Here is a 14,760-nt window from a genome sequence, read left to right as displayed (position 1 = left end):
AGATTAGCAATGAGCTGGTCTATTCACAGCACAGCTCTGCACATTCCTTCCTTCCCCTGCCTATGTGGAGGGGGGGTGTGCCTTGTCTCCAATCAGCTGTCACACAGTGTATGCCAAGACTTCACACCCAGTGCTGAACAGGAAGAGAACATTTGTAACACTATGTGCCCTTTCTAAAGAATATAGCAAACTGAAGACAGCAGATATACATGTAAAACTTATGTAGGGATATTTGTTTCATCTCTGTATATCATCTGAGGCTGTTCACTTCACTGGGTATATGTGAGGGTTTACATCCACTTTAAGTATGACAAAATGGTGTACGAAAACAAGATATGGAAATGCTAGGATTAGAAAATGCCAGCATTCTCCTGATCTATGACTATCTGTTGGAGTACCAATTATGGGGTATAGCCAAGCCTCTGGTGATTAAAAAGGGTCTAAGCCAGGACCTGTATCTCTTATTGATGTGCTGAAGTCTTGAAATACATTGGCTTTTTTTGCTTAAAAATAAAAAACATGTTATACTTACATACTCTGCAGTGGTTGTTTTGCACAAAGCAGCCCAATTCTTCTTCTTCTACGGTCCCTCGCCGGTACTCCTGGCCCCTCCCTCCTGCCGAGTGCCCCCACAGAAAGCAGCTCTATACTCGTTGGCTTACTGACTTTGATTGACAGCAGTGGGAGCCAATAGCGCCTGCTGTTGTCTCAGCCAATCAGGAGAGAGAGTAGAGGATTGCCGAGTCTCTCGTGAAACATCACTGAATCAAGATGGGGTTCAGGTAACTATTAGGGGGTCTGCTGTACACAGGTTTTTTAAAGCGTTTGTTTTTTGTTTTTTTGGGGTTAACAAACAGATCCTGTTCCCTTAAAGCATGTTATACAGCACAGTGCCTGTGCTGTGTAATTTGGCCCCCTGCAACACCTAAAAAACCTGGCTGATTCTGCCTGGTTATACCCTCCCCTCTGTAAACTGACCATGGTATATCATGGCTGCTGAGCCCTGACACCATGGTCAGTTTATGTGCCTCCATCATCCACAGCTCTCCTCTCTGTCTCCTGTGTCCTCTCCTCCATCCTCTCCCCCCTTCCTCCCTGCCTGTCTGCTCGTGTCAGCGCACGCCCCCTCTGCTCCTGCTGCTCTCATATTTAATGTAAAATGCTCCCATCCCCTCTGTAATATTACAATAAGCTCCCCTGTGTCTGTTATATAATAAATATGCTCATCTTTACCCTGCTCCCTGCGATCATGTGACTCCTCGGCTCTCTCTCTTCTCGCTCTTTCCCCGGCTGACGTCAGCGGCAGAACCGTCAGCTGGGCAGAGGAGAGGAGGCACCTGGGAGCCGATGTGTTATCAGTACAGATAAGCATATGTATTATACAACACAGACACAGGGGAACATATTGTTATATTACAGCGAGAATGGTCACATTTTTTAGAAGTGGCTTAACAATCACTTTAATGCATAAAATGCATTAAGATAAAAAAAATCTTCTGCCTTTAGAACCAATTTAAACTGTCAATAAATTCAAAATATTTTCTATGTGTATTTATCTTTTAAATTAGGGGTTATGCCTTTTAGCAGAAACTTTCAAGTGTGCATCTTCTCTACATTAATAAATACCTGGTTGATCCTACCATTGCTCCTCACTTCCGAATAGTTGGTGGCAACACTATAGCAGCTGATCATAGGAAGCGGTTCCAGGCACTTTAAATGACACATCATCCCTGTCTCCTCATTTCTGCCCCACATAATCACTGACATCATTTAGTGGAATTAATCTAGCAGGGAGGATTGACTGAAGAGTGCAATATGGGATGTCACTCTACACAAAAACACTGACTTTTAGTCAAAAGGTTATCTCAATAACCAAAAAAACATTTTTTTATGCTTTTTAAAATAAAATTATAAACTTTTTTTTAATCAATCATGTGATCGCAACAGCATCAGTCAGCATGCATGGGAAAACTCTTTCCGAAATGACATTTCTAGCTGTGTCACAGGATTATTCCTTGCTCCTCCCTCCATCTCTCACAGTACATGGGGAGAGTGATGTAGAGAGGTCATGTGACCGTTGTATATAATCTGTTTGAAAAGGTATTTTAAGCATCTACAGTGCCTTGAAAACGTATTCCTACCCCTTGAAATTTTCCACATTTTGTCATGTTACAACCAAAAATGTAAATGTATTTTGTTGGAATTTTATGTGATAGACCAACACAAAGTGGTACATAAATTGTGAAGTGGAAGGAAAATGATAAATGGTTTTAATTTTTTTACAAATAAATACCGGTATGTGAAAAGTGTGATGGACATTTGTATTCAGCCCACCATTGGTGAATACTTTGTAGAACCACCTTTTGCTGCAATTACAGCTGCAAGTCTTTTTGGGGATGTCTCTACCATGTTTCACGGTGGGGATGGTGTGTTCAGGGTGATGTGCAGTGTTAGTTTTCTGCCACACATAGCATTTTGCTTTTAGGCCAAAAAGCTTAAAATTTTGGTCTCATCTGACCAGAGCACCTTCTTCCACGTGTTATCTGTGTCCCCCACATGGCTTCTCGCAAACTGCAAACAGGACTTCTTATGGCTTTCTTTCAACAATGACTTTCTTCTTGCCACTCCTCCATAAAGACCAGATTTGTGGAGTGCACAACTAATAGTTGTCCTGTGGACAGATTCTCCCACTGAACTCCTCCAGAGTTACCATGGGGCTCTTGGCTGCTTCTCTGATGAATGCTCTCATTGCCCAGCCTGTCAGTTTAGGCAGACAGCCAGGTCTTGGTAGGTTTGCAGTTGTACCATACTCTTTTCATTTTCGGATGATGGATTGAACAGTGCTCTGTGAGATTTTCAAAGCTTGGGATATTTTTTTTTAGAACCTAACCCTGCTTTAAACTTCTTCACAAATTTATCCCTGACCTGCCTAGTGTGTGTGTCTTGGCTTTCATGATGCTGTTAGTTCACTAATGTGAAGGGCTTCACAGAACAGTTGTATTTACACTGAGATTAAATTACACACAGGTGGACTCTATTTACTAATTAGGTGACTTCTGAAGGCAATTGGTTCCACTAGATTTTAGTTAGGGGTATCTGAGTAAAGGCCTCCTTTCCCAGTCGATGCCTAATGCGGAGAACCGCAGCATCGGGTGGAGCTGTAGGACCTGACATCACCTCCTTCCAGCTGGCTGGCTTCTGCCGCGGCTGTTTGCTGTTCGTTTGAATATATTTTTTCTAAAAGCTTTTAAGATGTCAGCTGTCCATTAATATGGAATAAAAAGGATTTTTTAACTTGCTGCACTATGAAGTGCCTCTTTTCCTCTTTTAAACCACTTATACCCCACGAATGATTCTACCTGGATAAGGAGTACAAGGGGAACATCGTAGTCTGCTGAGCCAACATCCCAGCATCTGAGAAGGAACAGAGTTTGTCGGCTGCTTGAATCAGCTGTCCCTGCCTGGGCGATCCGGTATACCTGAGCCTATATGATCTCTGTCATAGGAGTCCTACAAGTCTGGTAAGCAACCTTTTTGTACATCTCTGCCTGGTATCTATGAGGAAGATTACATCTCCTCCTGACAAAAGGACTTGTTCCTAGTGAAAATTTCACATATATTTAGGGGTGTTATCCGTGAAGAAGTATTAAAGGTAAAAATTATGTGGCGCTAATCAAAATTTACCACTTGATATAAATCTCAAACTAAAGAAATCTTAATGCTTCCTTACTGCTCAATACTCAAAAACTCTCTTGATGGACAATACTTACTTCTCCCATTAGGGGGCAACCAAATCAACAAAACTATTAAATACTGGTAAATAGACCAAAATAAAATATATATATATCAATCAATAACTCAAGTGTTCCTCAATCAGACTGTGTAAAACTGTGACCAACGGTGCTTTTAAACACCGACACAATAGATGAAAATAAACAGTTCCTCAAAGTGTGTCATACATTGTGCATAATTTTCTCCAGCTTAATAAATAAAAATAAAAATAATTTCCTACACAAAATAAATAATGCTGATGGATAGATGATATCAAAGCAACTGTGATGCAATAATAAATATAAAAGTGCAACTCTATATCACATATATATATATACAAAGTGATCAAGTGCAAAAAAGTGACATTAGTGCAGAGCCGTGCATATATACAGATCTGACTCTGAAATAGACTCCCAAAATCCAACTTCTCTATCCTCCTAAAATTATAGTATAATGAAGATACAAAAAAGAAAAAAACTGTGACAGTAAACTGTGATCAAGTCCAAAACTAATGCTTCATGCAATGTGATTCATAATGTCCATACAGATGGTTAATATTAACATGCCAGTAGCGTGACTTTGTGCTGGATTCATTCACTTGAAAAGTAGGTGCAGTTCCCTTTGATAAAGTCACGTGGTGTGACGCAACGCGTCAGGGTAGGAGGAGCCAGGTGCCGACGCTTCCCGGGGACGGCCGTACCTGGAAGCCTGATTGTTTCTGCTGCAATTTCGTTAACAGTTTCAGTTTTTAATGTAAGTTACTACTTTTTATCAATAAACTTGTATTGGAATTACTTCACTATGGAAGCATCTCCTTCTTCATTGTTATTCTGGGGTCGGTGGGAGCGCTGGTGACTAGATAGAGAGTCTGACCCACGCATACCCTTTGGAAGAGGGGGACGGCTGTTGGAGCATCATCCCTGACAGAGGAATATTAACTATCTGCCTGACTTGGCCCATTGGGGGCCGCTGATAGAGGTGAGAGGCTGGGGGAAACACCTGTGTGCTGCACCTACTTTTCAAGTGAATGAATCCAGCACAAAGTCACTCTACTGGCATGTTAATATTAACCATCTGTATGGACATTATGAATCACATTGCATGAAGCATTAGTTTTGGACTTGATCACAGTTTACTGTCACAGTTTTTTTCTTTTTTGTATCTTCATTATACTATAATTTTAGGAGGATAGAGAAGTTGGATTTTGGGAGTCTATTTCAGAGTCAGATCTGTATATATGCACGGCTCTGCACTAATGTCACTTTTTTGCACTTGATCACTTTGTATATATATATATGTGATATAGAGTTGCACTTTTATATTTATTATTGCATCACAGTTGCTTTGATATCATCTATCCATCAGCATTATTTATTTTGTGTAGGAAATTATTTTTATTTATTAAGCTGGAGAAAATTATGCACAATGTATGACACACTTTGAGGAACTGTTTATTTTCATCTATTGTGTCGGTGTTTAAAAGCACCGTTGGTCACAGTTTTACACAGTCTGATTGAGGAACACTTGAGTTATTGATTGATATATATATATTTTATTTTGGTCTATTTACCAGTATTTAATAGTTTTGTTGATTTGGTTGCCCCCTAATGGGAGAAGTAAGTATTGTCCATCAAGAGAGTTTTTGAGTATTGAGCAGTAAGGAAGCATTAAGATTTCTTTAGTTTGAGATTTATATCAAGTGGTAAATTTTGATTAGCGCCACATAATTTTTACCTTTAATACATTATCTATTAGGGTGGGTGAGGCCACCTCTTATGTTGGCAGCTTCTCTAATCTTTACTCTAGTACCCTTGATTTTGTGAGATTCTGGTTGTGCGCACTAGTTCTGTATCATTTTAATTTATCCGTGAAGAAGGACGCTATCAAGCTATCATATATGGAATTGATTTTCCTATTATAATACTTATTGTGCAGTTTTTACACTCAATGCTGATCATTATATGCTGTTTTTTTATTAGTTATTTTTATTGATTATATACAATTGTGTTTGTATGGCAAGGGTTGCGCATTTAATCGCATATACATTTACTGAAGCGAATATTCAAGTTTTTTTAGATTGCAGCACCTTCACTTCTATTATTCACATTTTATTATTCACAATTAATATTCACATTTTATATTATTTGATTTGGGGTTAGCGCGGATTGTTCCTATTACCCATCTGAGTAAAGGAGTCTGAATACAAATGCACGCCACACTTTTCAGATATTTCTTTGTAAAAAATGTTAAAAACCATTTATAATTTCCTTCCACTCTGTAACATGACAAAATGTGGAAAATTTCAAGGAGTATGAATACTTTTTCAAGGCACCGTATTTCACTTTGTAACATATTTCATTTCAAAGTGAAAAATTTGGATTATCTATACTTCTCTGGGTATAAAAGAACTTTACCTCAAAAAGGTCTTATGTTACTGTATAGGTAACATTTACGTATTTTAATAGAAGCTAAGTAGTACCCTGAAAAAATTTAAATTTTTCCTCGAATTCCTCCTGACAAAAAGCACTGCACTTCCAGGTAAGTGATTATGCCAGAAAACCTGTGCCTACAGCCTCATAGATGTACACCGTTGAGCCAAAGCTTTATGACCACTGACAGGAAACATGAATAAGATTTGATTATTTTGTTCCAATGGCATGTAAAAGTGGGTGGAATATATTAGGCTGCAAGTGAACATGTTGTTCCTGAAGTTGATAGCAGAAAAAAAATGGGTAAGAGTAAGAATCTGTAAGGGCTTCACAACTGCGCCAGAGCAATTCCAAAACTGCAGCTCTTGTGGGATGTTCCCAGTCTGCAGTGGTCAGAACCTACCAAGAGTGGTCCAAAGAAGGAAAATTGGTGGCAGGGTCATGGGTGAAGAAGTCTCATTGATGCACGTGAGGAGTGAAGGCTGTCCCTTGCAGTCCGATTTAACAGAAGATCTACTGTAGCTCAAATTGCTGAGAAAGTTAATGCTGGTTCTGATAGAAAAGTGTCAAAACACACAGTGCATTGCAGTTTGTTGTGTATGGGTCTGCGTAGCCACAGACCAGTCAGAGTGCCCATGCTGACCCGCATCCACAGCCAAAAGGAGATAAGCATCACAACTGGACCACAGAGCAATGGAAGAAGGTGTCTTTTGGTGTTGACTTGGCTTCCTAATTCGCCAACTCTTAATCCAATCGAGCATCTTTGGGATGTGCTAGAAGTAAAGTCCAATCCATGGAGGCCCCACCTCACAACTTTCAAGACTTAAAGGGTCTGTTACTGATGACATGGTGCCAGATACCACAGCATACCTTTGGAAGTCTAGTGGAGTCAACACCTCTATGGGTCAGGGCTGTTTAAATGGCAAAAGGGGGACTTGCCCAATATTAGGTGGGTGGTCTGATCAGTGTATATCTGCGATGAGATCTATGAGTGAGATCTAAGGCACTGTTGGCTCTGTCCGCCGGTCTCCTCCTGAGATATGGAGTGAAGTTCAGAGATGTAACTACTGTGCTGCTCCCAGTTTTCTTTGCTGTAGGCCCTGCCCCTACTACGATCAAACACAGATTCATAGTGCAGAATAAAGCATGGTAGGTCAGTAATAGGGAAAAGATCAAAAACATGGAGACCACAAGCAATACTAGAGCATAGTCCTTTACCGTCTGCTAGGCACACGGACATTACAGAGTTCAGTTCCTCTTTATCTTAATTGGATTTCTAATAACTGTTGACACAATGTGGAACGTTGTCTCTAGTAAAGAAATAATAATAGCATGACCTGCATGATTTAAGATAATGCAATGCAACAGGTGACGATACCTTCCCAATAAAAATGCATTTTTGAAACAAGGAAATATTTAATTGTTAATGCATTTTTCCCTATGTTTCTTTTCGTACAGGAGGATGCTTTAACATATTTATATGGGGACCTTCAATGTTCAGGTGTATGCCGACATTCTAACAACAACAAAAAAATATTAAAACCTTTATAACGAACAGTGCATTTACAATTTTAAAATAAAATATCACCAAAGCAAAGCCTCTGTAAACTAGACTCAGCAAGTGGAATTATATCTTTCAATGTGCCTGTCTGGACAATCACGGTTTCTTAAGACTTACCGTGGTCTTTCAAATTTTAAATTACTGCCACATAATGTCATAAAAGTTCAAAACAAAAACGAAAAAAAAACAAAAAAACAAAAAAAAAAAAAAAATGTATACAGTCAAAAATTCTTAAACCGTTTTGGCACCACATCTATTCTTCTGCCTTCCCAAAAAAACCTGCCCTATTCCAGCAGTTTTGCAGGCGAATGACAAAATAAGCACTTTGAGACAACAGTTTCCAAGCAAACACCAATTTGTGTCTATACAGCATATACATTTTTAAATCAGTCTTAAAAATGTGAAAGGCTATTATGGATCATTTTCCAATAAACATCTTCCAGATAAGACTGACAAAAGCATCAGCTGTCACAATCAAAGCCAGTCCATCTTTAGGTCTGCTGTATTTATGGCATCAAAAATGCAGTACTACAAAAATATTTTACAGTTAAAACGTACTGGGGAATAAAATTAAGCAACCGCTTTGCATTTTCAAGAAATTTAGCTTGTTTAGGTTAGATTTTATTTAAGTCTCCTTTTTTTTAAAAAAAAAAGGCTAAATAACAGAGAACTGATACATTTTAGATTAGCCTCAATCTGTAACTATTTAGTTTTTAAGATGTATTTATGGTTCTATATACAGTATAGTGCAATCATTTTCAGCATGCAAGATAGCTCTCGTGAGTCTGGTTGTATTAATAATTGATAAAATAACTTTTGAGCCAGTTTACAAGCAAAGTAATAATAATGTTGCATTTTTAGATTTACTGGTATAGGAAAAGTGTTTTTTTATTATTATTATTTCTGGGAAGAAAGAGATAGATACAATATACACACACACACACACACACACACACACACTGTACTAATTATATATATATATATATATATATATATATATATATATATATATATATTTTTTTTTTTTTTTTTTTTTTACACATTACATAATAATATAAATTATATATATTTTTTTTTTCCCCTTCTAGATAAGATTCTACATAAGATACTAGATCACATACACACAATAAAGAAAATTAATACCATTTACATGCTTGCCATATACTGGATATTTGTATGTGACTAGGTATAACCATGAAGGATCTAATATATACATACATAAATTGAATGACATCCAAATCAGTATGACAGGGAATAATCACAACATGTGAAATCCTTTGCATCACACAGGGAAAAATGCGTACATTGGAAAGCACTATTTAGGCCAAACACAAAGAGTCTGTTTTAGGGTAAGCTGTGCTGTCTTGTGTAACCTTTATACTTTGTGCCTGTATCTTGGTAAGATGAGCTGAACATTTTAGGAGGGTATGAGACTGCTTGAGAGGCTTCAATTTATAGAAGCACTTATAATGACCTCTAGTGGCAGTTGATAAAAAGTAACATTACACAATGTGCCCGGGGGAACGAGGACAAGTTTTTGCAATGTGTTGTAAATGCCAAAGTTAACCCTATGGTAATACTGCACGACAATTCTCTCTAGATACTCACTGTTGTATCATATCCAAACAAACAAAAAGCATTGGTAGCCAAACTGGGATTTAACATCTGAGAATTCAACAATACAAAATGTCCCCAGATCCAAAATAATGACTTTTATATATATGCAATGCCAAGTATCTCATATGACACAAACACACAAATCCTCTAAAAGGGAATAAATACCAGGTTAGATGTAAGCTTTGCTAACCAAACACTTCGTACATTACTCCTTCGTGACGATGATGACGTCTATACACTACGCAAAACCTCCACAGTTTATTCTGCTTCCAATAATTTTTACCACTCAACAGAATTCATATATTACTACACAGTTATATTAATAATGTATGTGAACAGAACCATTTGTTTCTACATATGCTCGGTGTTCCAAATATCAACTAATTATCAACAGTCAACGCTTGAGGCTGTCTTGCCTCAAGAAGAAAAAAGTAAATAAAAGGTGGTGAAACGCTATATATAAATTAACTGTGTGTGTGCACGCGTGTAATATATATATATATATATATATATATATATATATATATATATACATATACATATATACACACATACACACACACACACATATACATACATATATTATATATATATATACACACACACACACACACACACACACACACACATACACACACACAGTTAATTAATATAATTTATACCACTTTTATTTACTTTTTTCTTCTTGTACATATACACACACACACACACACACACACACCACACACACAAATATCCATACTTAATTACAATATGTGCAGATAAATAGTTTGATAAATACAGAATCACACCACAACTAGAAAAATGATGTCATATCCCTTCCTTGTCATTTGGGGACACCACATTAAGCTGGAACAGAAGAAGTACTTTCCAAGCTGCATCTTTTCTAACTAAACCAGCATATCCAGTGATTAGGGTCAATGTCTAATTGCAGTTATAATAAGTAGCATAATGACTAAAATCCAATATTACAGGAAATTGCTAGCCTTGGCTTTACTTCTCAGCTATATCACACATTGCAGTCCCCCTTTCCGCATTCATCCCTTTATTTTTTCACATTTGCAGAACGTCAAGCCAAAAACTTTCCAGCCCAACTGCCTGCTCCAGGGGTGGACATACCATTTGTGCAGACTGTAAAGCTATACAAAGGCCAACTGCAACTTGGGGCCCATTTTACACTAGATTTGTTTCTAGCTGGTGGTGGAACCCTATTCTGCCATCACATAGACCTGTGCATTGCAAACATCTAGGGCAGGTAGAAAGAGCTAGGCATTCTTCATGATGCCAAACCATTTTCTTGGTTTATAGCATCTAATTGGTGTCTACCAAATAGCAACTCATTTACTCCTTACATGGCCAACACCAAGAATTATTCTTCCATTTATGCTCTTAGCTTTTTGGACTGAAAATTAAGAGGAGAGGAGGGGAGGGTCACTGTCTGACCCTATGTGTATATTATGACCCATGAGAGTAGATAGCATTGTACTGAATAGTTTTCATCCCCATCCATCGATCTGTACATGAAACATGCAGAATGTATTTATCATTTCTTTTTAAAGCTATTTAGGCTGGAAATAATGGTGGTGGTGGTGGTGGGGGGGTTATCCGCTGTCTGATCCTATGTGTACATTATGAACCAAGAGTATTGCATTGGACAATTTTCATCTCCATCCATACATGAAACACACAAAAGACTTGTCCCATTTCCTCTTAAAGCTATTTGGACTTGAAATGAAGAGAGGGAGCTCTAAGCATATGTGTATATTATGTACCATGTGCTTGTTGCATGGGATAGTCCTCAGCTCCATCCATCAATCTGTACATGAAATATGCAGAAGGCTTCTCCCATTTGTTCTTCAAGCTATTTGGACTGGAAATGATGGGGGTTCCACTGGCTGAGCCTATGTATAGATTATGAACCATGAAAGTTGGAAGTATTGCATTGGATCAGTGTTTCTCAACTCCAGTCCTCAAGGCGCCCCAACAGGTCATGTTTTCAGGATTTCCCTCCGATGAAACGGCTGTGGTAATTACTAAGGCAGTGAAACTGATCAAATCACCTGTGCAAAATCATGGTAAGCCTGAAAACATGACCTGTTGGGGTGCCTTGAGGACAGGAGTTGAGAAACACTGCATTGGATAGTGTTCACACGAAACATGCAGAAGGCTTTACCAATTTGTTCTATGTCCACTATGTTCTTCAAGCCATTTAGACTGGAAATGAAGAAGGAGGGGGAAGGGATTGGGGTTCACTGTCCGAGTCTATGTGTATATTATGAACCCTGAGAGTTTTTTAAGCTATGAGAACTGGAAATTATAGGGGGGGGGATTATCTGATCCTATGTGTATATTATGAATCATGAGAGTTTTTTAAGCTATATGAACTGGAAATTAAGGTTCAGTGTAGTTGTCTGATTCTACGTGTATATTATGAACCATGAGAGTTTTTTTAAGATATAAAAACTGGAAAGGGGGGGGGGGGGGGTCAGTGCCTGATCCTATAAGTTTTTTAAGCTATAAGAAATGGAAATTAGGGAGGGGTTGGGGTCATTGATTAATCCTATGTGTATATTATGAACCATGAGAGTTCAAGATATAAAAACCCATAAATGAAGGGGGTGGGTCACTGTCTGATCTTATGTGCATGCTAGTTTATTATAAACCATGAGAGTTTAAGCTGTAAGAACCGTAAATGAAAAAGTGTGGGGGGGGGGGGGGTCACTGTCTGATCGCATATATAATTTATTATGAACCATAAGAGTTTAGGCTATAAAACTGGAAATGAAGGGGGGTCACTGCCGGATCCTATTTGTATGTTAGATCTTAAAAAAACTCTTGTGGTTCATAATATATACACATAGGAACAGACAGTGACCCCCCCACCCTTTCATTTCCAGGTCTTATCTTCTAAAAACTCTTGTGGTTCATAATATATACATAGAATCAGACACTGAACCCCTTTAAATCTACATTTCCTGTATCTTAAACTCTCATAGTTTATAATATACACATAGGATCAGACAGCCCCCCATTTCATTTGCAGGTCTTATATCTTAATAAACTCTCATGGTTCACAATATACTCATAGGATCAGGCAGCTCCCCCCCCCTTCATTTGTAGGTCTTATATCTTAAAAAACTCTTGTGGTTCATAAGACCTACAAATGAAGGGGGGGGGGGGGGCTGTCTGATCCTATGAGTATATTGTGTACCTTGAAAGTTTAAGATACAAGACCTGCAAATGAAGGGGGAAACTGTTGGATCCTATGTGTATGTTATGAACAAAGAAAGTTTAAGATATAGGAACTGGAGATTAAAGAGGTTCAGTGTCTGATTCTATGTATATATTAAGAACCATGGGAGTTTTTAGAAGATAAGACCTGGAAATGAAAGGGTGGAGGGTCACTGTCTGATCCCATGTGTATATTATGAACCATGATAGTTTTTTTAAGGTACAAGAACTGGAAATGAAGGGGAGGGGGGGGCTGATCCTATGCGTGTATTATGAACCATGAGAGCTCTTTGAGAGCTTTTTAAGATATAAGAACTGGAAATGAAGGGGGGGGCGGGGTTCTGATCCTATGCCTATATTATAAACCATGAGAGTTCTTTAAGATATAAAAACTGGTAATGAAGGGGGCTGTCTGATCCCATGTGTATATTATGAATCATGGCAGTTTTTATAAGATATAAGACCAGGAAATGAAGAGGGGGGGGGGGGTCTGATCCTATGCGTATATTATAAACCATGAGAGTTCTTTGAGAGCTTTTTAAGATACAAGAACTGGAAATAAAGGGGGGGGGGGGGTCTGATCCTATGCATATTTTATAAACCATGAGAGTTCTTTAAATATAAAATCTGGTAATGAAGGGGGCTGTCTGATCCTATGTGTATATTATGAATCATGGAATTTTTTTAATAAAATTTAAGACCTGGAAATGAAAGGGGGGGTCACTGTTTAATCCTATGTGTATATTATGAACTATGAGAGTTTTTTTAAGGTATAAGAACTGGAATTGAAAGGGGTGGGGGTGCTGCCTGATCATATGCGTATATTATGAACCATGAGAGTTTTTAAGAATTAAGAACTGAAGGGGAGATACGTGCATATTATGAAAAATGTGTTTACAGAGTATATCATTAGATAGTCTTCATCTTCATCTATTGATCTCTATGAAACATGCAGAAGGCATCCCACATTTTCTCCTCAAGCTATCTGGAAATAATGTGTGGGGGGCACTTTGAGACCCTCAGTTGTACATTTGAACCAGAATTGTGTTCATGGCATTATGAAGAGTAGGCTTCATCTCCATCTACCCATCAATTAATGTTTGTACTGGCACAGTAGTTGGGTTGGAGGCCCCAAAAATGGAACCCTCTTTTTGACCATCAGCCACTACCAACCCCACCCCAGCCCTTGGGCACCATTACATACAGTACAAAAAAAAAACTTTATGGTCCCTGATAAAGTTCCTGCCAAGTCTCCCTCCCTGTTATGAATCACACCCCCAGCAGAGAGAGCCCACCAAGAGAGAGGACAGGAACTCACCACTAGAACGCCGGACGATGTTCTCCAAAAATGTATTCTGCGGTGCCACCAAGCCCCGTTTTCCCCCCGGCATCCTGCGCTTGGGAAGCTCCTGGGCTGGGCGGCGGTGCTGCTGCGGAGGCTGGAGGTGAGCGGTAGAGTCTTCCTGGGAGGGATGAGGCAGTTCATGGTAACGCTCCTCGGGCGGCGGGTGCGGAGACTGTGGCAGGGCTGCACACAGGGACCTGCAGGCACCGGACACAGTGCGCCTGCGTAGGCTGGCTGCCGGCCAGTACCATGGACAGCGTCCCGAGCCCGGTAGACTAACAGCACGGAGTGCCCGGGATACTCACATCGCCCTGCATCGCCCTTCTCTGCACGGCGGAGCCCATCGATAGTCCCTGGACGGCCGCCGCTCCCCTCCTCTAACTTGGCTCTCCTTACTTTGTAGTCCCCGCAGTACTCCGAGCTCTCAGCACACTTTGCAGGCTCTTCTCCCCGGCAGGCTGTGTCCTCTCCCCGGCAGGCTGGAAGCTCCTCCGCTCTTCTCTCTGATCACACACACGATCCGGGAGCGGTGTTGGCGAGCTTTGCTCTTTGCAGTATTCTCCCAACCCAACCAATAAATCCTCTGCGCTACAAACCCCTCCCTCCCCTCCCTGATCCGGGCTCTCCTGGAATCCTCTCCCCCTCCCTCCTGGGTGAACACCGAGGAGAGGACAGCCTCGTGTACCTGTCTAATCTGGGAGGAGGACACTGGACAGCCCGGTGTACCTGTCTAATCTGGGGGGAGGACAGCCCGGTGTACCTGTCTAATCTGGGGGGAGAACAGCCCGGTGTACCTGTCTAATCTA

At 39.6% G+C, this 14,760-nt stretch overlaps 1 protein-coding gene across 2 annotated transcripts in view; it reads right to left on the bottom strand.

Annotated features, from left to right (window-relative positions):
• The window catches only part of KCNH5 (potassium voltage-gated channel subfamily H member 5), a 550,163-nt gene extending 535,617 nt beyond the window's left edge, over positions 1-14,546 (bottom strand). For both annotated transcript variants that reach the window (XM_073610317.1, XM_073610318.1), the window contains exon 1: positions 13,928-14,546. In XM_073610317.1, the coding sequence (XP_073466418.1) occupies positions 13,928-14,000 (73 nt within the window). In that variant the 5' untranslated portion in view covers positions 14,001-14,546. The remainder of the gene's footprint in view (positions 1-13,927) is intronic.
• Between the last annotated feature and the right edge of the window lie 214 nt (positions 14,547-14,760).

This window comes from Aquarana catesbeiana, linkage group LG13 (assembly GCF_042186555.1).
Source record: "Aquarana catesbeiana isolate 2022-GZ linkage group LG13, ASM4218655v1, whole genome shotgun sequence".
Lineage (NCBI taxonomy): Eukaryota > Metazoa > Chordata > Amphibia > Anura > Ranidae > Aquarana > Aquarana catesbeiana.
The sequence above is the reverse complement of the archived record's forward strand: the minus strand, read 5'-3'. Positions and strand labels throughout refer to the sequence as shown.